The sequence below is a fragment of the Poecilia latipinna genome, unplaced genomic scaffold (assembly GCF_001443285.1).
Source record: "Poecilia latipinna isolate Pla-1442-1.1 unplaced genomic scaffold, P_latipinna-1.0 Scaffold677, whole genome shotgun sequence".
In the NCBI taxonomy this organism is placed as follows: Eukaryota; Metazoa; Chordata; class Actinopteri; order Cyprinodontiformes; family Poeciliidae; genus Poecilia; species Poecilia latipinna.
The window spans coordinates 233,111-258,241 of NW_015113293.1; the positions used below are offsets into that span (position 1 = coordinate 233,111).

At 40.4% G+C, this 25,131-nt stretch overlaps 3 protein-coding genes across 4 annotated transcripts in view; 2 read left to right on the forward strand and 1 right to left on the reverse strand.

Moving 5' to 3' along the window:
* Positions 1–2,359, forward strand: part of tgif2 (TGFB-induced factor homeobox 2) — an 8,958-nt gene extending 6,599 nt beyond the window's left edge. Inside the window, exon 3 of the mRNA XM_015044476.1 lies at positions 537–2,359. Coding sequence (XP_014899962.1) covers positions 537–1,916 — 1,380 coding nt within the window. The 3' untranslated portion in view covers positions 1,917–2,359. The remainder of the gene's footprint in view (positions 1–536) is intronic.
* A 2,616-nt stretch (positions 2,360–4,975) lies between these two features.
* Positions 4,976–10,938, reverse strand: myl9b (myosin, light chain 9b, regulatory). The gene is made up of 4 exons (XM_015044477.1): positions 10,820–10,938; positions 6,294–6,497; positions 5,359–5,520; positions 4,976–5,268 (listed from the first exon to the last, which is right to left on the reverse strand). Exons 2-4 carry the CDS (start codon positions 6,475–6,477, stop codon positions 5,093–5,095), a joined length of 522 nt encoding a protein of 173 aa, XP_014899963.1. The 5' UTR covers positions 6,478–6,497; positions 10,820–10,938; the 3' UTR covers positions 4,976–5,092.
* Positions 10,939–12,716: 1,778 nt separating this feature from the next.
* LOC106954747 (phosphatidate phosphatase LPIN2) lies at positions 12,717–25,003 on the forward strand. Of its 2 annotated transcripts, none has more exons than XM_015044479.1 (20): positions 12,717–12,813; positions 17,103–17,303; positions 17,393–17,488; positions 17,589–17,827; positions 18,190–18,291; positions 18,386–18,482; positions 18,576–19,329; positions 19,424–19,517; positions 19,869–20,047; positions 20,141–20,234; positions 20,320–20,389; positions 20,549–20,641; positions 20,894–20,943; positions 21,457–21,583; positions 21,681–21,829; positions 22,648–22,734; positions 22,920–23,072; positions 23,276–23,390; positions 23,636–23,739; positions 23,854–25,003. In XM_015044479.1, the coding sequence occupies exons 2-20, from the start codon at positions 17,112–17,114 to the stop codon at positions 24,002–24,004; spliced, it is 2,946 nt and encodes a 981-aa protein (XP_014899965.1). In that variant the 5' UTR covers positions 12,717–12,813; positions 17,103–17,111; the 3' UTR covers positions 24,005–25,003. The 2 variants fall into 2 exon arrangements, with proteins under 2 accessions (XP_014899965.1, XP_014899964.1); XM_015044478.1 differs by lacking the exon at positions 12,717–12,813 and adding an exon at positions 15,748–16,054.
* The last annotated feature ends 128 nt before the right edge of the window (positions 25,004–25,131 follow it).

Here is a 25,131-nt window from a genome sequence, read left to right on the forward strand (position 1 = left end):
TTTTGGGGGAAAAAGAGGGGGTTTGGATATTTTTTTGATTTTTTGGGAAAATTTTTTTTTTTTTTGGGCCTTTTTTTTTTTTTTTTTTTTTTTTTTTTTTTTTTTTTGTCAGGGCCTTTCAAATTTTTTTATCCCCTTTTTTTTTTTTTTTTTTTACATTGCAACCAGAAACTTGAATGCGTTCTGTTGGGAAGTTTTCGACATTTACAATTAAAGTTTGGGCTAAAGTTGTGAAGAAATACAAGTTGGGTTAAATCATAAAATCCTGTTTGAACATCTGACTGTGTGTCACAGCAAGTAGAGCCTCACAAACACAAATACTGCAGCTGGAATAAAACATTAACATTTGTAAAATGCTTCTAATTTAGTAACAGCAGTCTAAGACGGGCACCAGTGGTTAATTGTACACCTTAGGCGCAGTTGTCGAGGAAATGGTTTATATATCATCTTATTCAAATAGCGTTCAAAAGTTTGTTACAAAGAAAAAGTGTTGTTTCTTTTTGCTTTTGCGAGTAATTTTCGTCTGTTTTCCCCAGATCTGCAACTGGTTTATCAACGCCCGCCGCCGCCTTCTGCCTGATCTGCTTCGCAAGGACGGCAAAGACCCCGCCAAGTTCACCATCTCCCGTAAGATTGTCGGCAAAACCGAGGCCCTTCAGCCAAACAGAGGTGAAGCCTGCTCTCCTGAAACCGGCGCCTCGGCTCGCTCCTCTCAGCCGCGTCCATCGGTGATCCGCTCCACGCCCGCTTTGGACCTTAGCCTGCTGGGGAACACGGCGACGGCCATCCTCACCGGAGCAGGCTACCCTGGAAAGGAAGTGTGTGTGCAGGCACTCATGACGCTGGACACACAAAGCCTGTTGATGGAAGCGGATGAACGAGGCGCCCCCTTAGCCGGCCCAACGCCAGGCATCACTGTAGCTGCGAGCTACCCCAGCGGCCTTCTCAACACGCCTCCCCCGACTCCGCCGGAGCTCTACATGGGTCACGACTTCAGTGACCTGAGGCTGCTGGTTGACGCCGCTCTACAGAGAGCCGCGGAGCAGGACCTGCTCAAGGAGAGCCAAAGCAAACCAGCAGAGCCTTTACATGCCAAACTGGTGGATGCAAACGAAAAGGGCCCGACCCCGCCTCCAGAGGAACAGGTCATGCATCCTTCCAGAGTGCAGAGCCTGATGGAGAAGGCCATGTCTGTTCCAGAGCCGGTCAAATCTCCAGCGGTTGCTGCTCCGCTTTTGCTCCCAGCCTCCGGGTTATCCCCCCTACCGGTAAACAAAGTGATGTGGAGCCCCTTAGATAAAGACACTGTCAGAGCGTCCAGCCCTAACCAACCTCGTCTCTTCCCAGCACACCTACCAGCTGTAGTGCCAGTATCTGCCATCATCCTGGGGCAACCAGAGCTACAGAAACCTGCCGCCCTCCCGGCCGTTAACCCAAAGTTACCTTCAGCTTCTTCGTCAGCCTCACCTCCAGCCTCATGTCCTACGGGTGCGTCAAATCCAGCAGTGAACCCCGTCTCCATACAAGCCCCTTCGGCCCAGTCAGCCACAAGCCCCACTTCAGATCCCCCCCCAGCAGCAGCTGTTGCATCTCAGCTGACTCCTAGAGGGGACCTGCCCCACCTCGAGTTCCACCAGCCCCCCTCGATCCCTGCGACACCCGCCGCCGTGCTGCCCGCTTCATCCTCGGTCTCATCCGCATCTCCAGCAGCAGCGGTCCCGTCTCTCCTGAGCCTCGCCTCCCACCTCGCTCCTCATACCTCAGGGAGCAGCGGCTCAGCCATGGTGCCGAAGGTCTGGACCATGGTTCACGCCAACGCCAGGCAGGCCAGTTCACTCCAAGTGGTAAAGACCCCCATCGGCACGGTGTGGGGACCGCAGCACAGCCTGCACACGCTGAGTGAAGCTGTCAACTAGAAGCTGCTGCTGTTTTATTTCTTTTTTTTTTTTTTTTTTATGTTAAACATCTGAGAAGAAAGCGAGGACAGGTGTGTTTTATACAGCTGGATTTTTAACGATTATCAGAGAATGTGTCTTGGTCGGCTTCTTGACGTGAAGCTTGAGCTTGGCATGAGTTGGAACTTTTATCGTTTACCACACGGAGGAAGGCAGAGCGTGTCATTCCTACGTTCTTGACGCCATTCTGCAACGGATTGTGATGTCATCCTGGGATTTTTGGGGTGTTGCAAGAATGAACAAATAGGAAAATATTCCTGAATTGTACAAACATTTACCAGCCTTTCCAGTAGCAGTGCTGGACTTTAGTGAATGTAAAAATAAAATAAAATAAAAACATCGAAACAATAAAAGGTGACCTCCCTGGATATGAACTCTGCTGCCCTTTATTCAATCTTCTGAATCTTCTGGATAAAAAAAGCACATTTTTTTTAGAACTCTTTTAGTTGTGTGCATTTAAAATGATCAAGTTGTTTTTTTCTTTCTTTTTTTTTATAAAAGGAGCCTGTTAATTTTTTTTTTTTTCTTATATGGTTCTCTGCTTTTTTTTTTTCCCTCTGCATTTGGAAACCTGAGCCAAAGAAAAATCAAAAACACAGCAGCACGTCTAACTCAGTGACTCCCTTGATCCGGCCAAGCGGTTTCATGAATCGTCATCTCAGCTGCTCTGTGCATACCTTCTAGCACGATGCATCATCAACTCTTTTACCGTTGGGAAGTTTCTCGTATTTTCAGTTTCCATTTAAAGCAGGTGTGTAGGTTGCTTTCTGCTGGAATCCCTCTCGATTCTTCATTTGGAGACCCGATGCGTCACCCAGAGCTCCCTGTTGTTTGTGAGGCCTTAAGAGTTTCTGTTTCTCAGATCCGAATGTCGTAACGGAAATCGATCGTTTCGTACTGGTTCTCGACAGAGCAAATGTAGCACATTTTCTTTTGTACGTCTAAAAAAAAAAAGTGTAGTTTTTTTCCACATCTGATAGTTTAAAAGTGGTTTCTATAGAGTTTCTGCTAATCCATGAAGATGTAGTTTCTGTGAAACTGTTCCTCCCCCGAACATTTAATATTGGTATCTGTGAGTGTCTGTGTGTGGGAGTTTGGCAGAAGGCTGGACTCCTTTCTGGTCAATACTGTAGCACAATTATTGATTAATGTTTACCAGGTCACAAAGCTGTGTTTAGTTCATTTCTGTTGTATTAGTGTGAGTGGTTGTGAACAGAAGAACAACATATGTTTGGGTTTTACTTTTGCTGAGCAATGAATACTGCCACCATTCCAAAAAAAAAAAAAAACCCTCCAAACTTTTCTCCTGTGTTTTCTTCACCGTGTTCCACTCTGTGCCACAAAGTTAAGGTTAATGTTTTTCTTTTGTTGCAGAGGCAGAGTAGGCCGGTGTTCATTTATACCTCAGTTACACACAACCGATGTCAGGCATAAGTTATAATTACATTTTTTCAAACTACATAAATACACTGTGATGATGCCTTCGAGGTCAGAATACTGGGAAAAGCTGGCTAAGATTTTAAGTAGCGAGGTTTTAGACGTAAGCTGACACTTCTGAGAAAAAAAAAAAAAAAAAACAATGTGCTGATGTAAATATGTGAAAGGTCAAGCTTTTTTTTTTTTTTTTTTCATATTTACTAGCATGAGATTCATTCTCAAAATGTAGTTCCTGTCCAACCAAATGTATTTTGAACATTTTCTTTTTCCACTTCATGTTACAAATTATGACTCCAGGCAGTGTGACTGGCTGCTGTGCCTTAAGCCTTCAAATGAGGGAGGATGTCCCGGTTTGTTTTTTTTATTTTTTATTTTTTTTTATATGTATTAAAAACTCAATAGTCTGTGCAATATACGCCTTAAACTTTAAATGTCTGTTTTTTTGTATGAACATTTCAAAGAAATAAAAGTTCAGTTTGTTTCATATATACGTTTCACTTCTTTTTTTATCCTTACTGAAAAAAATGTGCTTTATGCAGCTCACCGGCTTTATGGTAACAATTGTATGCCATTAATGATCAAATCTGGTGACAAATGGATCTGGTTTACCTTTCATGACACAAACTGAATTTTTTTATACCCTCAAGTTGCTTAAGACATTTAAAAATGATGTAGTCACACCCTTTAAGTGCAACACCATTAAAGATTTTGAGTTCTTCTAAAATGTGCCGTATCTAATTCTGTACCTCTTCTATTCCCTCTTTGGTAGTACAGGTATATGGACAAGACCCTGACTGCACTTTGCTAGAAGTTTAAGGAGTCTGAGTTAAATCATCTTTTAAATGGCAGAATATCACTTAAGATACCAAAAAGCATTTTTCAATTTAATTTGTCAATACTGAACTTAGTAAAAAAAAAAGAGAGAGAGATATTGTGGCAGAGAATCCAATAAACACTTTCATTTTTAAATTCTAGAAAGTATAAAGTATTTTGTAAGAGTAAAAAAAAAAAAAAAAAAAAAGCTAGTTTAAATGAGTAGACACATTCTTCATTTGCCACAGACATGGTCCATTTACTACAGGAGCTGTAGCATACTTTATTAGCCTGAGCAGATTCATGACCGAGTTCCTACTACAGCAAACATACCCGATCCTTCAACCAATACAACCAGCTGATGAAGCAAAGCATCAGCCTCAACTGTCCGCTTTGCCAGGAGGCCATTCTCACTGCTTGATTGTCAAAATCAAATAAACAGTTTTTGCAACCCTACAAGAATACAAAGGAGAAATGAAAGAAAGGAGCCATGTGGCAGTGCTTAAGCGTATGTGGTAGTTATAAGGCAGGCAGGAAGGGGTAATCATTGCTGTGTAGCACTGAAGCCGAAAGTCCATACAGCACATATAAACAAACACAGCGGTGTGCAATGCATCACAAAAGTCTTACTAAGTTGCCTATAAATACCAGTCAAAGTGCAGTTAATGTAGTTTGAGCTGCAGGAAGTGTGTCGCAGAACAAGATCTGTGGATCCTTAGATTAAATCCTCAATCGACACGTTCGCCATCAAATGTACAACACAATTTAAGGACATTTATATAGTGATTCTGAATTTATTTACTTCTAATATACACTGTAAGGGGGAGGGATCGGTGAAAATCTGTGGTGCAGCATGTGAGCGGGAGCCAGGAGCAGCCGTTTTCCCTCTATTCGTCGTCCTTGTCCTTTGCGCCGTGTTTGAGGATGCGAGTGAACTCCGCGTAGTTGAAGTTGCCCTTCTTGTCGATTGGCGCCTCGCGGAACAGCTCGTCCACCTCTTCATCTGTGAAGCGATCGCCCATGGTGGTCAGCAGCTCTCTCAAGTGGTCCTCGTGGATAAACCCTGATTGAGCAGACGGCATCCACACTGAGTAACAAAATACAGCGCTGCACACTGAAAACGGCATCTACGGCTCTTCTGTACGCAACTCACCAGATCCCTCCTCGTCGAAGCAGGCGAAGGCGTTGCGGATGACGTCCTCGGGGTCCGTCCCGTTGAGCCGCTCGCCAAACATTGTGAGGAACATGGTGAAGTTAATGGGCCCCGGAGCCTCGTTCATCATTCCCTCAAGGTATTCATCCGACGGGTTCTTACCTGCGAAGCAGCCACGTGGTTAGATTACATTCAATGCCTCTTTTAAACTATTCATGCCCCTCTTTTACTTCGTATATTTGCGACCTTAAATTTGTATGCGTGTTGGGATTTTATGTGAAATACCAATGCAAAATTGTAAAGTGGAAATCTGCGGCTGCTTTTGCATTTGCAATGACAACTGAAACTCTTTTAATGTACGTCACTTCCAGCTCTGGAGACCAAAATCTTTGCAAAATTGTTCAGATTTGAGTCGGACTCGATGATGACGCTCCTGCAAAGTTCAAGTGTTTTGGAGCCTGTATTCAGGAAAGCATGATGCTGCCCCCACTGTGTTTCACCCTGATGATGCTGGGCTCAGGGGGGCTCACCTGGCCCATCTGCTGTGCTCCTTATTTTATCATTTATAAAGAATTTAAAAAACCATGCACACCCTTCCACATAACAATTATGTAGTACTTTTTGTGAGTTGAACTCACAAAATCCAAGTAATACACTCAAGTTCTTGGTTGTACTGTTAACTTAAAGAGCTATTAATGCTTTTGCGAAGCATTGTACAGACGCTTGCATTTGCCTGATATGCAGCAATATTTGGTGGGTGAGGAATATTGAGAATAAGGATTCCGACTTAAGTTGAACCCCATAAATGCACCACATCTGTGAAACATTTATTTTACTTTATTATACGTTTTTCTCCCATTTTGTTTTATCCACCAAATAGTGACAAAAAAAAAAAAAAAAAAAGCCTGAAGTTTTTTTTGTTTTTGTATTTTTACCCAAAGAGGCCAGCATGTCATGCAGATCCTCCTTGTCGATGAAACCGTCCCTGTTCTGGTCGATCATGTTGAACGCCTCTTTGAACTCCTGGATCTGGGACTGGTCAAACATGGCAAAGACATTGGAGGTGGCCCTCTGTGGCCGCTTCTTGGTGGTCTTTCCCTTGGCACGTTTGCTAGACATGGCGACGGCTCGATCTGGACCTGTGCAGAGATATGCATCACGTCAGACAAAGGTAGGTTAGACAAAGCTTCGCTAACAAACACAGCTTCATGTGAATGCACAAACTAAGCTGGTTTATACAGTATAGTGTGCATTTAGCACCAAATCTTCCATAGGTTTTGTTTGCACTTGCGGGCGAATCTTTTCCACCTCACTTCCTCTAGAGAGAAACACATTCTCGGTGAAACAGCAGGCACTTTGATGGGTGTGAAAATGGCATGTCACTGCAGCACACACCTCAGATGGTTCCAGAATTAGACCCGTCACTCATGCTCGGGTCTACAAGGATTTATAATTCGTTTGTGTGTGCACATGTGTGAGTCCCGGGGTAAATGGCTGATGGAGGACACAGGGGTAAGGCTGGTTTGTGCAGGAAGGTAAATGAGGCCAATTATTCACACAGAAGAGTGACATCATGTCTAGATAAGCACAGAAATGATGGAATGCAAGTGTCTTTATTGTAACAAAAAGATATAAAAAAAAATCTTAACTTTAAGATGAACGTGTTATCTCAAACTCTGATAAGGAATCTTTATAATATTTACTTTATATGGAACAAACTGGAGCCTGCAAGATTTTTCAGTCTTATTAAAAATATATTATGCCTAGAGCTAAACCTGTGGTTTGCGTCATGTCTCTGAAGCCTGATGTCACTCTTCAGCCACTCTACACTCATCGACAATTATCAAGATATGCATTTATTGCTGTTTGGAAAATGATTTCACAAGCTTACTGTTTGACTATTATTTCACACGCATGAAATAATGCTCAACTTGTTCTATCCCAAAGTGGACACTTGTACATTTAGTTTTTGTCTTCTGCTCATTGTGTTGTTTTAATCTCTAATTAACATCAGGCAGAGGGATTACTAATGTATGCTACCAATAATAAATGTAACTTGGGTACATGCAAGTTGTTTTTTTGTTTAGCAAAGTCACTGCCCCCTTTTTAAATTGAAAATCTCAAGTAAGTTTTCTCCTTCACGTCTATTCCTTCTCTTTGTTTAGGCACATAAAATGAGTCAAACCATTTAGTTCTGTCCAATGAAACAACCTAAGGTGAATTTTAACTGCTGCATGTCCACTTGATGTTTCTATTAAAGGTTGTGCCTGACTGAAGTGAATGGACACATTATGACAACTACCATATAAAATAAATAATGCTGGTCCTTTTTATTTAAAACCATTACACCGGTCATTTGGGGGGCTACATTGGACAACAAGCGAACATTTTCTCCTCGATGTTGACGTGGTAGAAGCAGAGACAATGGTCAGTCCTAGCGGTTTCAGCGTCTAGACGACTACGTCTGAGCATCTCAAACCCTGCAGCTCTCTGGGGCTTTTAGGTCTACAGTAGTCGAAATTGTCCAAAAGCAAGGAAGGGTGGAGATGAATGCTCTCAAAAAGCCATTTCTAACCCTTTGATGGTTTAATACATTTGTGCTGCCACAGCTTTGTTAGCCCGTTTTCACCACATCTTTCATCTCCCTATGTGTGACAGTGTCTTTGTATTTAATAGAGCAGAGCAAAGACGAATTACTGTGCAGGTCAGCCAAGACAAAAGGAAAAAAAAAAAAAAAGAGTACCAAGTAAAAGGGGTTTTCTCTGCCTCTTATCCGGGCTGCAGATGCATGTCCTACAGTCATTTTTATTTATACAAATTAGTGCAACTGTACCTCGTTCATACTGTTATAGCCAATGCAAATGTGGCGTGTCAGCTCAGTTTATGATCTTAATGGACAACTCAGCTGTGATCTAAAGTTTACATGAAGACATTATGGATCTCCATGTTTGCATTTCCTCCACATAGATTAAAAACAAAGTGAGGAACCTTTACTGTAGGACACTTCACAAACACATGCACTATAAAAACAAAAACTGTTTCACAATATCATTCTATTACAGTGGTAACTATCTTTTTGTTTGTTTCACACTTATTTGAAGATGCAGTGCTCAATTAGAAGTAAATTCAAGCAACAATAGCCACTTTTTTTTGGTAATAAAACCAAACTAAAAATTTTGGTCAGATTATAACAAAATAATTGGTTCGGCCGACTGGTGCTATTATACATGGCGTGTTGTGTGCAGCACAGAGTGATGGGGACGATATGTATTATAAATGAAGATGTCAGCTTAACAAAAAGTCAAGCATTGCCATAAGATTTATGGATGAGAAGATGTTTCTATCCAGGTTAAGCTAATTTAGCAACAGCAGTCTGAAGTAGTCATCATTTGTAAATTGCAACACCTGGTCATCAAGAAAATGGTTTATAAACCACCTTATTAGCATGTTTCAAAAGTTTGTTACAATTTTAGGAATGTTTTGTTGTTAATTTCACTTTTTTTTTTTAAATGGAGAACAAACCAGATGACTTAATGACAGAAACTGTGAATGTACTTGTTAGTTGTGATTCAACCACCAAGAATCTAGCACAGGTATAAAACTGCTTTCTACACTGGGAATTTTTGGAACTGGATTAAACTATTCAGTATCATATGTTAGTTAACGAATTACAAAAATCGCCTCTGGTTGTCTTGTCTGTTTGAATAAGCCAACCCGAGTAAAACAAACAAAAAAACTAAAACTTAGGAGAATTTGTCAAGTACATTTTTAAAATGTGTTGAATCACACTTTAAACATGTGATTCAATAAACATGAGTTTATTCTACTCATGCTGTTTAAAGTTTACCAAAAAATAAAACATAAGCAGATTCCTTCATCGGTTTTACGGGTTAAATTCTAGCAGGTTATTCTACAGTCTTCACTGATTTCACCTAACACTTGGCTCCCTTTGTGTCCCAGCTAATGAAAACAAAACACCAAAGGTGTGCAATTTTGGCCGCAGTCCCTTCCATTCCCAACCTCACAGGAAGCTGGAAACAAAACTACCACGGGGAGGTAATACGACATTTCAGGAAGCAAGGAGTTCCTCCATTCGTTTAGCGCTTTTCCCTTCATTCTTTTCGGAAGACGCACAACAACCCAGTTTTTATCTGGTGCAAACACAAGTACATCAGACATAAAAGCCTTTATTTCGAGGTCCTAGCCTCTACCCTTCCTTTCGGTGACGTTACCTCGCTGCATTCAGAGGCCTGACACTTAAAACACTTGGCGGGGGGGTCATTTCTTTTTAGAAAGCACATATACAAGGATGGTTTCTTATATACGTGGCCTACAAATGATGTTGTTGATGTGTTCCCTTTTAATCTATTGCAATGCCTGAAAAAACGAAAAACTCAAGTAAAGCACCAAAACCGACTTTAGTTCAGGAGCCCACATCCTCCTAAATCCAACTTTGCCTGAAAAGCTTGTAGCAATTTAGTTAAGGTCCTTTATTATGCCCTATATAATGCTTTAAATTAATCTTAAGAGCTACATGAACCACAAAATATTAAAGACATTAACTTATAATTGATTTTGTAGATGGGTTTTTTTTTATTTTCAACTTTGGAATGCAGTGTAATGAAATCCTTGCTTTGAAGACATATCTTGTTAGAGATATACTTACTAAAGACTAAAAGTACATGGTGTAGAAAGATACCTTTATTTTAATTGCATAAAAATACAGCGAACTGATTTCAGAAGGACTGAAATAATAAACATAATATGTAGGTTTGGATTCAAGACTTTTTTTTTCTTTAAGGCCTGTAGCTGACATCATAAATTTTAGACATTTTAAGTTTTCAGCGCATGAACTTTACCTTCAACATGAATAAGAATTAATGCTTAAAACCAGCAATGAATTGTGGCAAGAACAACACGAATAACTACGACTTGATTTGTACTGACAGAAACGTTTGCTCTCTGTCCATCACTGATTTCTTTCATCCTTTTATTCGGAGTGGGCCAAGACAAAGCTCCCCTGTCCTTAGAACCAATAGGAGCAGTCGCTGTCTCACTCCATCTCACCGACTTTGAGTCATGAAGGTCAGTCGGCGCTGAAGTGTGAAAACTCAAGAGACCAACGGTCACACATACCAAGAACAAACAGAGTGAGGAGTCCAACAAGGGACGGCATCTCAGGTGAACGTAAGAAATGGGTCAGCTGCATTTAGAAGTTCCTCTGTGGTGGAAATGAACATAACCATACATGCTCACAGTTCAACTGGCACAAGATGAACACCCCATTAAGTCTCCTTTCAGGGAAGGAAATCTCCACAAATATTCAACTTCGGAAGATCACTGTATAGCTATCCTCTCCTCAGCTCCGACTCCTGAGATCTTACCTCACCAAACCACTTAAAATAAAGCTAAAAGAGATCCTTGGCGCTCTTAAAGAGTTACAGCCAGCTTTCATTCTCACCTTGGCTTCAAGCTGAAAATGAAGAGAGTCTTTTCAACTCCTTTTGTCCGGACCCGTCACCGCAGAGGGAAAGGAGGCAAGCGGTCCTGCTGAAAAGTTTGCTCAAACAATCAAACGCCCCTGGTTAGGCCCCGCCTCCTTTTCCTCCTCAGACCAATGGAAATAGCAGTGTGTCCCGTAGGGAGACGAACCAGGCCCAGACCATTTGTCCATACAAGGCAAAGGAATGCAAAAGCTACAGCCTCGCTGCTGCCGCGGTCGTTCTTTGGGATGTTTGGCGAAAAGGCAAAGATGAAATGACAGGAACTACGATAAGGCTGCCTTATTTAGAGAAAGGAGTCTAAACATTTGGTGGAAACATATTAAGGGAGAGAGGGAGCAGTGAGGAAATGCAGACTTGAGTTTCTGCTGGAACAATAGTGCCCTTAAATAGGCAGCGAGGCTCCACAACTCAGGGGCCAGAATTTAAAATGAACACCTTAAATGATGCTGTCAAGGACAGTTTCTGTTTTCACTTCCAGTTATTCTCTCCTAATAAAACTATGATAATTTTCTTCACAAGATTAATAAAGTATCTGATTTAATCTTATGTCACTCTGACTCTTTTCAGCTCTTTGTAAAATCTAAGATCTTCCCCTCATTGTTTTGGGCAGAATAATTTCAGACTTCAACACAGCTTTCTTTCACAGGTCTTCAATACATTTTACACGTTTTACAGTTGCCTAAAGCATGAACATTTATTTGTATATGACAGTGTGACTTAAGTGTAAAACTAATAAGAAACCGTTGTTACCTTCCCTTTTTATATCTGTTGTTAACTCAGCAATAATCATTGGTTTTATATTTTTAATAGAATATCATCTAAAGTACATTTTTTTTTAATTTAGAAAAACAGAATTAGATTGCAGTACAATCGACAAAAAGGGGGCGGGGGGGGGGATACGTCCAAGGTCTACCGCGTGTTAGTTAAAAGTGATGTTCTCCTGCGGTGCAGTGTCGCCATCTACTGGGCTACAGTAGTCTTCAAATTGAAATTATTACACTGAAAGAAAAATTAAGTAAAATATGAAGTACTGCGACAAAAGATCTGACTCTTTTTAGGTGTATTGACCTTGGCTTCAAGGGGGTCAATACCCCTTGATTGATCTTTTGATTGAATAACAGTTCAATTGATTGAATCAAAAGGTCAATCAAAAGGTGTATTGACCTTTTGACTCCCCCGTACTTCAACGTTCCAGACGGTCAAACAGATTAATATTAAATTAAAATGACAAGAGGTAAATATTTCACACCCTGGCCCTATTTTAAGTAATTGCCCCCAAACTAATAACTAGTTGGTGAGAACAATTGCAACAATAGGAATGATAACAAAGTGTAAGTTTTCTTTATTTGTGGATTATGACTTTCATTTGATTCACTGCACCCCAAAGCCTTATAAATGGGTTAGTAATCCTTTCTTGGCTGATAGAAACAATTACTTTCTTACTCATCTGTTATTGAATATCTTCAGATTAGGTGTGGTGTTTAGGCTTCTCAGATCTTTTAGCCCTCCTAATGTTTGTCAGACAGGTGATATGATATTTAGTGATATGAAACAAAAGAACATGTGCTTAATCACGCGTGACATGATGGCAATTCTATTTTCACATCATCTACCTATCTAATTAAAGAGGGTAGGTTGTGATATTGGAATTTGATGATCTTAGACATCGACTGACAGGCAAAGGCAGATGGAATATTTAAGTAAAACAGAAAGATGAAAGGAAATGCAAAAACAATGAAGATTATTTGTATTATTTGTCTTTTGTAATAGCTGAAGAGGTTTCTTGTTGTGCGTTAGACCTTGTTTCACGTATTGTTTACTGTTTACATTAAAGGCGGACCAGTTTTAACCCTCGAGTTTCTGATTGGCTTACTGAAGGGGACTTGAGAACGCGCATGCGTTGTACAGTTGGAAGATGGTCGTTGTGTCAGAGTGAGGAGAAGCCCGAAAGGTGAGTTGTCTTTTTATCTCATCTTTTAACGCCGATAAAAGGTGTTGTATGAAAAGTGTAACAAATGTAAAACCCGTGGAGTGCTACAGCCGAGTGAGCTGTAGTAGTTTTTGTCAGTTTGTAAAGTTTTGCTGTTCTCTCTACCGCGCTCTCTCAAGTTTTTCATAAAAGTAGTAAATGGAGGTGATTCATCTCTGTCGGAATTCTGTTTTTAATCGAAGTGAACTGAATGACGTTCAGGGGGAAAGTTTAGCGCTTCGTTGAAGAGAACGTGTTATTTTTATTTTTCTGTAGGCTATGAATGAATGGAGTGAAGTAGTTAAGTTACTCAGTGCCTGAGTAAGACATGTAGCATAGTCGCGGAAGCTAAGTTTTCTGTTGCATCCTTATGTTAAGGCTCCCACAAACTTCATCCAAAGTCCCTTTCGTTTGACGTTCGGCTTCAGATAAAGTATATGGTGACCTTTAAAGTTACCCATTTTGTCGTCTAATGGGAAAGCGACTCTGTTTAATTAATTTTTTTTTAGCTATGTTATATTTTTATTTTTTGAAATTTATATTTGTTGTTAATTGAAATAGTAGTAGCCTCTAAATTAAATTTATTGATTAAATTATTTACATTTTGTGCGGATTCACTAAAGTATTTTTGAATTTGAAATTAATTGAATCAATTTTGAATAAGATTGAGTCATTGATTTAATAGATAATAGTTTCTCCGGGGGGAGAGGGGAGAAGAAAAAGAAGTTGGATAATCCAATAAGTGGGAAACTCGAGTTTTTAACTTAAGGTTGTATGAGGATTGTAAATCTTATCTTAAAACATTAGGCTTTTGTGGATATTAGATAATCATGGTGTAATAAGTTTTTTTGTTGTTGTTGTATTACTACCTCTAACATGGAACCCACAATCCTTAAGTCTAAAGTAATACCTGGATTATAAAGCATCTGACCCTAAGTGCACTAATTCACAATTCAGCAGTCAATAAAAGGAAACGTTCATGGTGTCTTTCTAGGCGATCGAGTAATACAGTTTAATGTGGGAATACAAGTTTTTGTGCATGTTTATCCAACATTTAGAAATCTTCCCTGATATTTGTTGTTTATTGTTGGAGCCATGGGGATTTTTTCCCCCCAACCTGTCTACCTTTAGGTAAAAAATGTACTATTAGCTTCGGTAATAGAAATGTTCACTACAGAAGTTTTGTACCTGATTAAAATGTTCACACACTCACAGTACCGCCCAACCAGGAATTGGACGGTAAATGCAAATAGGAAAATTGTCGGTGGTAGTGGTTAGCTTCTCTCTTAGGACGGCAATTTACATATCCCTGTGGTTTTCCGACATCCACAGATTTGAGGATATTTCCAGGTCTGCGCTCTAATTTCAGATGTAAATACAGTAAGTAGACACCGGTGCTTGTTCTTAGTTCACAACCCTCTGTTTAATTTGTTTTGGGAGTTCTCAAAATATTCATCAATTTTTGTCTGTCTGGAGAATTTTGTATTTAAACTAGAGAGACTAATGCTTTTGAAAGACTCATTTCTAGCTGTTAATAGTTATAAATGTTTCTTGTGGAATGCAAAAGGCACCCCAAGCAACATCTGTGTTGCTTTTGCCTCACTTTTGGGAGAACTTTTTTATTTATTTATTTTTTAATTGTGACATAATCTGTTTTGTTTTAATGCTCCGTAATGTATTGCATCATGCATTGATACTTTATGTTGAAACAATGACTGTCTTATTCTAATCGACAGTGATTATGTTTTTGTTTTCTTAAACTAAACCAAGTAGTTCATTTGTAAAAACACAAGACAATGTTGAGACTTTGCTCCTAAAGTGAACATGAATGAACAATGAATGAACAATAAATGATTCGTACCCTTAGAAACATTTCAACAATGTTTCAACCAAGGCGCTCCTTGGTCATGATGCTGTTTGTTCACTAACAACCCTCTGAGGCCTTCACTGACAAGCTGCATTCATATTGAGGTTAAATTACACATTCCATTTTGAACTTTACTTATTAAGTGACTTTTGAAAGCAATCGGTTGCATTGAATTTTTTTTTTTTTTTTAACTTTTTAGAGTTGTTTTGATTGGACAATCCTTTGAAAACCAGGCATCATTTTCCTTTCAGTTTATTGTTATGCTGTACTTTATGTTGGTCTGTGATAAGATTTTGGTTGTAATTTAACGCAATGCTAAAAAAAACTAAAATGTTTTCAAGGCTCTGTAAATCGGACAAAAAGAAGTGTAAAACAGTGATCGATAGCTGCAGCTTTGCAATACAATATCCAGCTGATTTCCTCTGAGAAGTGAATAAAAAACTCCAGCAAATGCACCTTTTGGAAAATTCCTGACAGAATCATACGAACGCAATATTGGATTTATAACTGCGACTGTTTCCTCGGGGTTTCTTTTATTGCTTTCACAGTACACCACACCCGACCTGGTTATAACAATCAACTATCACTTTAAGTTATTTCTGACGAATGAGGCGGTGAGCTAAACTTGTAGTCGTGTTTCTATTGCGCAGCCACATGATCGGCCGGAGTTGCGGTTGTGTGTACGACCTCATCTCATCTCCTCATCTGCTGCTGTTTTCCTCAGAGGCCTACCGTTCTGTCGACTTCTCTAGGCAACTTGGGCAGAGATATCCATCCTAATGCGAAACTCTTTCTGTGAGACAGCATATCTGCTGGAGAGTCCCCCTGGTCTTTGACGGCCCAGAGAGCTGTGGTTGCGACCAGAATGTGTGTGAGCGCGTTTGAAAAGCTCATCAGAGGCTTTCAGAAACTGCTGGTCTAGCTGTCATGTGAGGCGACTGTGTGTGTGTGTGTGCGTGTGTGTGTGTGCGTGTGTGTGTGTGTGTGTGAATATACTAGGACTCTCTCACAGATCACTGTATATATGTATTTTTGCCACAGAACAGAGAGGAGTAGAGCGTTGTCGTCTCTTATGATCCAGTTTAGCTCAGCTCTGCGGACTTTCAGAACTTTGTCTCTAAGGTGTCCGACCTGCCAGTATGTAGGCCGACATTCACAGAGACACGCTGCGCGTCATCAGCGTTGCGAGGCAGTGGAGCAGAATGAGAAACAAGATTCTGAGGATCCTCAGATGAACATGGTGGCAACATTTCCTGAGACAGTTTGTGAGTTCATAAAGTGGAAAAGCTGATGGCGGAGAGGCGGTCAGGGCAACCTGGCTGGATTGAGAGGGAACATCTGCATCCTTCTCTCTGGGTAAGACTTAGACTCAGGATCTGCTCCAGATTAGTGGAAATAATCTCTGATCTCTTGTTTTTGTAAGTACTGTTTCAGCTATTACAGATTTCTCTTAAAAGCCTGCAAGGAGTAAAAACAGTGACTTTAAGACAAGGTTCCTTTATTAAAAAAGCATAGGAAATCATTTTGATGATTAGTATTTTCTATTAGCTGTTATCTTGCCAAGAATTACTAAATCAGTCATCTTCAAGTGTAGATCCTTATTTTAACTGTGTGATTTCCAAAAGGCTGCTGGGATTCTCCATTAGAGAAAATTCTCCACTCAGGGGTTACTTTTCATGATCAAGAGTTTAGGTACCCCCCTGAAATTATTGCATCTAGGAAGCCTAATTTCATGCTTGGTTTTAAATAGCTTGAAAGCTAACTTGACAGTCTAGCAATGGACTGTCACTTGAAAGTGGACTGTCCACCTTGAAGGTCAAAAGTCAAGTTCTGCTTTGTCTTTTTGAAGCTGGTAACAGTTGGATTCGTTTGGCTTGTTTGGTGAGAAAAGCCAATGTTACAACAATTACTTTTGAATTTCACCAACGTGTTGTCTTCACGTCTTCGAAACCGACCCATGTGTTTGTGTACACTAGAGCCCTGCCTGGTGAACATAATCAAGTTGATGGACCAAGAAAATTACGTCAGCAGATTCTGTTGTCTTGCAAAGACAAACAATTACATCTTTTCACAGGATCGCATCTTAATTCGTGTTTGTTGACCTTCAGACCATTAGTCACAGTCAAAGACCTGATGCACAGGTCAATATGCCTTACACAAAGCAATAGAAGAACCAGCTTGCAGGACATTGTGCTGTTTGGAATGAACTCTGCAGGTTGGAACTTTGTTGCTGGTAATTTTTTTTTCTACTTGTGTGATTCAGCAGACAGAAACACAGCTAACCAGGTACAGACCGCAGCATTTACCAAAGAGCAGAGCAGGAAACTGTTTCTTTCTTCATCATGGCACTCGGTCTGCCTAAAAGCTCTCACTTCTTGTTTTTCTTCTCGTTTATTTTTTGTAGTCACAGACCATGAACATTGTGGGCCAGCTAGCAGAGACCGTGTTTGTCACAGTGAAGGAGCTGTACCGCGGCTTGAACCCGGCCACCCTGACCGGTGGGATCGATGTCATCGTGGTGCGGCAGCCTGACGGCTCTTACCAGTGTTCGCCGTTTCATGTCCGCTTCGGGAAGCTCGGCGTGTTGCGCTCCAAAGAGAAAATTGTGAGTTTTTTTTTTTTTTTTTTTAAATACCTTATTCTTTGCCTAAATATTCCGTCGTCTCTCATTGAACCGTATGTTGTGATTTTTAGGTCGACATCGAGGTAAACGGAGAATCGGTCGACCTGCATATGAAGCTCGGAGATAATGGCGAGGCTTTCTTTGTGGAGGAAGAAGAAAACATGGAGGTAAGCTGAACGACGTCAGAGACCGCTTTAGCTAAATCACACTTTCATGTCGTCAAATAAAGTAGTTTTTGTTTTTCTTTCCTACTTCTCTCCGTGTTAGGTCCCAGCCCATCTGTGCACCTCCCCAATTCCTCTGGAGGTCCCCGAGGACACGGATGTGATCGCCGAGGGATCCGGAGCCCGCAAGAAGCGGCGGCGGCGGAGGCACGTGCGTTATGATACTCAGCAGAGGGACGAAACCAACTCTTCGTCAGAAGAAAGAGACAAAGAGGAGCAGAGCACGAAAGACTCTGACGCTGCTCAGCGGGAGAGTCCTTCATCTACACTCCTGCTGACCAGGTCAGACAGTAAAACGTGCAGATGTTAAATAAATAAGTAATCGAATTTAAGTTAGAAAAATTTTTACTTATTGCAGGGACAAAACTTAAGAAGGGGCTTGCATGTTTACCTTAAAGACTAGAAGCTTTCTTTGGACAACCCTGCTCAAACAGCTCATTATGAAGTTTTGAATAATTCTTTATTTATTGGTGGAAAGTTGCGGCTGTGAGTTTTAACCCGATTGTAGTCGTGCTACACTTGATGTTTCGGTGAAAGAAGATTGGAGTTCGGTGTAGGGGAACCAGGATCTAACGTTGACTTTAATCCCAGATCGAGGCGAACAAAGTTGTTAAATCTTTAACGTTTTTCATTTTGCGTGTTAGTAAATCAGTGTACTACTCGATGTCTGAGGAGCCAGATGAGGAACTGGGGGCCACACAGGACAGAGACACTCATCCACTTTCAGACGAAGAGCTCCCAGAGAAGTGAGAAAAGCTTTTTACTTTCTGTTAAACAAACATTCTTGTTCGTTCTTCGGTTTTGAGAATCCCCTGTGTGTCTTTCCATTGTTTTCTTGAGTCGGGCGGATTCTCCTAAAATCGACTCCGAGCTTCTGGACGAAGCCCCGGATTTGTCTGAGCCCCAAATGCAGTGGAACTGGGGAGGATTTCCCACGGTGAAACACACAGACAAAGCAGCGCATTTACGTCATACCTGTGCTGTGGTTGGAGTTCAACCCGCTGACACGCGGTTGTCCTGTTTTTCGCAGCCCTGTGACCCAGAGAACGCACCAGGAGAGCTGAAGGCCACGTCTCACTTCTTCCCCATTGAGAGACAGGACTCCTTTGACCTTGGCGACGAGGTCACGCCTTCCGAGATAATCGGCTGCGTGAAGCCACAGCCGACGGCGGACTCAGTTTGTTTAGACAGCAGCGCTCAGCAAACCAGCTCTTCATCTCCGAAGAACTTTGACGACGAACTTTCCTCCCACGACGTCTTCATGTCGTGCGTTTCTTCCACTGAAGTAGATTCTGAGTTTACGGTGGAAGAGAAGGAGGAAAAAGAGTCATCTTCTGAGAAGATTGGCACTTGTTTCAACAAAAGCCAAGAAGGCGCCGAAAAAGTCAGTTCTGTAGCTGAAGGAGTTTCTGAAAATGGAACTTTGAGCAAAACAGAAGAGCTGATAAAAAAGATGGCAGAATGCACACTCCAAGAATCAGGCCAGGATAGTGGAGGACCAAAAGATCCGCAGGAAGAAAGTGTCTCAACTGAGCAGAGAGAATCGGATTCTCCCTCATCTGAGCAGAGAGAATTGGATTCTACACCTTCTGCTCCTGATGGAGGATTAGTGCCCAGCGCCGGTGGAGAAGATGACGACACCACACTCGGAGCGACCGATGAATCACCCGAAAGCTCAGCCGCAGCGACGACTGCAGCACAAGCTGCCGACGCGGACACTGGGAGTGACGTGGCGAAATCCTCCGAAGCATCCTCCAAACTGGAGCAACAGGACGAGAAAAAAAGTGAAGCATTTGAGCGATTAAGTTAATTCTTTAGGTTAATGTCAGAAGCCTGAGGTGGATTTGTTCCTCACGGTGCTGCGTGACTGTGTCGTAGGTAAACAGATTCATCCTGGAGGCTCGTCGGATATTTACCTGGAAGACCTGAACACTCTGGACCCGGAGGTGGCGGAGCTTTATTTCCCCAAAACGTGAGATGTTTTCTGACACACTAGACACATTTTTGTCAAGTTCCAACCTTGAATTGCTACATATTTTCTGGACAGAAAAATAATATTTTGTCACCTTCCTAAAATAATGGCCTGAGTCATTTTTACCTAAAGTGATTTGGCAAAAAATAACACGTGCCATTATTTCAGGCCTTTATTGCAAATTTGTATGCAATAAAGACAATAAAGCTATGAGCAGATATGTTTCTAATTTGCCATTAGCTGTATGGGTGTTCAGTGTTAGAACTATGTGACAAGCCAGTAATTCTGATACAGTAACTTGAAATAATAGCAAATGCTGAACCTAAATTACTCACTGTTGCCTGTCCACAGAGAGGCAGAGGGAGCGTTAACTCAATTTGCTGAACAGGGCTTAGGTAGCCATTCGCCTCAGTTAGTGGACATTGGAGCAGTGGACAGTGGAACAGAGTACCTGTCTGATTCTTCTTACGTCATGGACGTCAGCATGTCCCTTTGTGGGAAAGTAGGAGACACCAGCCAGATTACCAAAGGTAGGAGTGATTGATCCAGTGTCAGGTTGGAGAAAGTGTGTATTTGATCATTATTATTATTATTTATTTTGTTTGTTTTTCATTTTGCTTCAGAAAAGTTCACAGAGCACCTTGTGACATATCAGGATTTTATCAACAACCCAGGAATCATTGAGGATCCAAGTCTAGTCATTTGCATAAATTCTAAGTGAGTGGAAAAAAAAAGTTGATCAGCTTCCAGGCTAAAGTCCTTATTTCCATTGTTGCTCATCAGCTTTTACACTTTTTTGCAGCTATTACAACTGGGGAGTGGCTGCTCCAATGATCCTGTCCGTGACAGCGTTCCAAAAAAACCTACCAACGGTATTGTAGTTTTTTGAAACCCGACCACTAAAGTCTTAAAAATGTATTTTAAAATTCAAACATTAAGCGCACCTTATTTATAGTTATAGGATATCTTACAATTTTATAGAATTGTAAGATAGAAAGGATAATTTTCTTTCTCTGTGTCTTATACATAAGAGTACAGTAGAGAAGCTGGTGAAGGACAAGATGTCCAAAAAGCCTGGCCGTTGGTGGTTCTCATGGAGACGCAGAGAAATGGACAACAATAAGGTATCTGCTCAGGCCCTCTCACACACACACACCCCCACACACACACACACACACACACACACACACACACACATATATATATATATATATATATATATATATATATGCTTATGTGATGGGTAATGGGAAGAAATGTTATACATCAGCCTACACTGACTGATTAATCATGGAAAGGTGTGTCCTTTCTAGTTGAAGAATATTTTTCATGTAAGACATAATGGTGCTGGATGCTGACTGCTCTTTTCTCTTCAGCAACAACAATTAAAGGAGGAGCAACTGGCAAGTGTTTCCTCCCCAGTCCAGTAAGTCACCTCATTACCAAGTGATTAAATAATCCTTCCCCCAGGAAACCTTGCGTCCCGTGTTCCAGCTGGTGTTGTTCTAGCAAGTCCTGCTGTTGCACATCTGTTTCACTACCGCATGACGTTGGTAGTGGAGGGAAACCCTAACGAGGATTCCTTTCGTGTCTATGTTAATCTTTACTGGCTGCTTTAGTTGCTCACACACCCAAATATCTTCAGCGTTGTGTGGACTTCCGTCTAATTTCATCCACACTTCTTTCACTTTTTCACATTACTATGTATCTGAAAAGGAAAATTTAATAGTGGGATATTTTTGCAACCAAATTATATACATAATGACAATTGTGTTTGAATAAAGTGGTGGAAATGTTAAATGCGTTTGAATTTCAAGGCACTGTACAGTTGCAAATGTTAACTTATTTGCGAGGCACGCACTGTAAGTCACTACTGTGAATAAGACGTTTTTAGAGGCGGATGAACACAAACAGTGACTTTCCTTTGTTGTTTTCCCAGAGCCACACTGGATAACACTGAAGCTGTAGGGCTCCGACAAAAAGCTCCCAGTCTTTCTTCAGAAACCATGTCCATGTCCTTCAGCCACATGTACCGCAAATCACTACGTCTCACTTCCAAGGAGATAGTAGGACAACCCTGACTCTTTGCCTGCAAACATCAAACATATTTAGATAAGATCTTTTTGTGCTATGATGTGTGTCTCTCTGATCTTCTTTCACCAGGATAGTCTAAATCTGCGTGAAGGAGCCAATAAAGTGGTATTCAGCGTTACATCGCAATATCAGGGCACCTGTCGCTGTGAAGCTGCCATCTATCTGTGGAACTGGAACGACCGGGTCATCATATCAGACATTGATGGAACAATCACCAAGTAGGCCACGTTAAACACGGTTTCTTGCTATAAAATCATCACATTGCTTTGCGTGTTTAATTCTGTAGAAAGCTAAGTTTCCTTAGGTAAGCGTCACCTTTCTACATCTCTGATTCTGCAATAAATGAAATGTGACGTCCAGACAAGCCAGGCTGCCAAAGATTTCTTTGGACATATTGGGAAAATTCTCCAGCATCAATGTCAAGTATCTGACATGCTTTCCTGAGCCAAAAATGACAAGCGCTTCTTAAACGTCACAATAATAATCCAGTAATATCGCTACTAAATCTTATGTGACACTGTGCAGACGCTCTGTCTACGTTATTAAAGAATCTCATACCATACTTAGTGAATGCTTGAAGTGGCTCCTGCTGCTGACAGCCTCTCAACTTTTTTGTTATTTTAGTTGATAAATATTTGACCACTGGTGTGAAATTTTCATCTCCAGTCTGTTGATCCTTAAATATGGAAACAAAATAAAATACGACGGTAACATCATGACCAAAGTAAAGACCACCCATCCTCACTCAAAAGAACACAGAATCCCACATCCTTAATCCCATTAAACAAACACTATAACTTTTGTGTCATTTTCATCACATTTTTGCACATGCATCATGTGACACAAATCACATGATGCACAAGTGGTGATATTAACCTAAAATATTAATGAAAACATCCTTTAGAATTTACGACCTTATTGTAATCCTTTTCTGTTTTGTTCTTTTTATTTATTTATTTTTTTTTAATAAAAAAAATTTTTTTTTTTTTTTTTTTTTTTTTTAATTCTGCTTTAAGCGCCACTCTGTCTCTTCTAGATCTGATGCGCTTGGTCATATCCTGCCTCAGTTTGGAAAAGACTGGACACACAAGGGAATCGCCAAACTTTATCACAAAATACACAAGTATGTGAAATGCTGCTCCTTCGTAGATGACACCTGAATGGAACTCAACCTGTCAGATTTTCTTGTCTTTTTGTTGTGCATCCTGCTATTTGAACAATCGAAAATACATGATACATTGTGTGTTTTTGATCAAATGTAATAACTGATTTTGTAAAACGCCGTTTTGGTTGTTCGTTTCTTTGCAGAAACGGATACAAGTTCCTGTACTGTTCAGCGAGGGCTATCGGCATGGCTACTATCACCAAAGACTACTTAAAGTGGGTCAACGACCAAGGCACGGTTCTTCCTAAAGGCCCTGTGCTGCTGGCTCCCAGCAGCCTCTTTTCAGCACTACACAGGTAACAGTGGCTCAAATCCTCGCAGGAGGGTCTGTATTCCCCATTCAAGAGACCGAATTTATAACTGTGTATCGACACCCTCTTAAAATAGTAGCCATAGTGGTTATTTTCATGTTTTTTCAAAACATTTCACAAAATATTGCATATAAGTTCATTATCTAACTGTCTTTACAATGGATGACGGTGGACATCAACTCTTGCAGGGAGGTGATTGAGAAGAAGCCAGAGGTTTTTAAGATCGCCTGTCTTAGTGACATCAGGGACTTGTTCGGATCACACAAACAGCCTTTCTACGCGGCTTTTGGCAACAGGACTAATGTAAGCAATACTGAAGACTGACTCCAAAGTCTTACATAATATCCATACCTCTTAGGACGTGAGGAGCTGTGGTTGAGTGGTTTACACTTAATCAGTTTGTTAGACAGACTCTTGCATACTTCGAAAAAAAAAAAAAAGGGTAGCTAAAATATTAAGTTTATTGGTTAAAACTTTTTTCTGGTAAAGAAATAAGACTAAAGTTATGTGAACCTCTGCAATAAAGCTCATCTCTGATGCGTTTGCAGGATGTTTTTGCCTATAAGAAGGTGGGAGTGTCTGAGAGTAAAATATTTACAGTCAACCCAAAAGGAGAGCTTATCCAAGAAATGAATAAAGGCAACAAGTCTTCGTAAGTAAAAACCAAGCAATTAAATGGAAATGATTTTTTGTAACTTGCTGTCATACGTACATGAAGATTAGTCGGATTTCTGAGCTCCTGGTTGCGTGTGTGTTTTTTCTGCAGGTATAACCACCTGACTGGATTGGTCGAGCATTTCTTCCCCGTGGTGTCTGCCGAGACAAATAACGCTGCAATTTTGGTCTGTCCTGAATACAGTAGCTTCTCTTACTGGAAGGATCCTCTGCCCGAACTGGACATGAGCATACTGACATAGACCAACTTCCAATATTGTGTCTAAGCCCTTTGCACATATGTGCAAAATAGATATCAATTCTCAGATTTTCCCAGGACAACCACCTTTGATAAGAACATAAAGAAGTAGTTGTTGAGTTTTAATACTACACTCGGATAGATTCCAATTAAACTATTTCGAGTCAAAGCCACTGAATAATTAATAGCTTGAGCATTTTTAGTTTTTCAAGATATTTCTCCTGTCACTACATGTTTTAATTATTATAAATCCTATTCAACATATTATCTTATGAATCGTATTGAAAATGACACAGAGAAGAACTCGACTTTAAAAAACACACCAAGTAATGCCTAAATTGTAGGGATGACTCAGTGATAATTTGCCTTACTTGAACCATCTGTGTGTGTGTGTGAATTCATTGGTCTACATAGCATATGGAGTTTTATAGCTCATTCTACCAAGAAACCAAAAACTGCTTAAATATGCATATCAAATTAATCTTAATTATAAGATCTGTTTGATCTCATTGAGTTTATGAGTCTGTTTGTGATTATCTGTTACAGCTTTGAATTTGCACTTTACTGGAGAGAACAAAATCCTTTGGACAAAAAGCAATATTTTAAACTCGTCCAAAACTAAAGGTTATGCACCATTAGAATTTTATGTCATGCAGAAGGACCATTCAGTCTGATTATTGTGACGCTAGGTCATTGTTTCATGCCAAGTTCGTAATGGCACAAATTGTACACTACACAAACGAGCATCTGCAAGAATCCACATCTTGCATTGCAGATGTGGATTCTGGCTGTAAACTGTTAATGGTAATGTCATACATATTTATTATTTAGCGTATTTTATTGTCCAGCTGATCTAAAATTGAGTAGTTTTGTTTTGTAAATCAAATGTACAACAAATGTGAAAGAATTTTAAACAATCTATGTTGCGCACATTGTAGTTGTGTACTTATGTTTTTAGAGTAAATACATTTTACTTGAAATAAAACCGCTTATAAACATTTTTTTGTTGTTGTTGCTGATGATATACAAATGTTTTCAATCAAGACTTTGAAGTGGAGATAGTATTCTTGCTGTACTTGGGGAAACCTATTACTGAATGTCCTTGTTTTTTGGGGGGGTTTTTTTAATGCA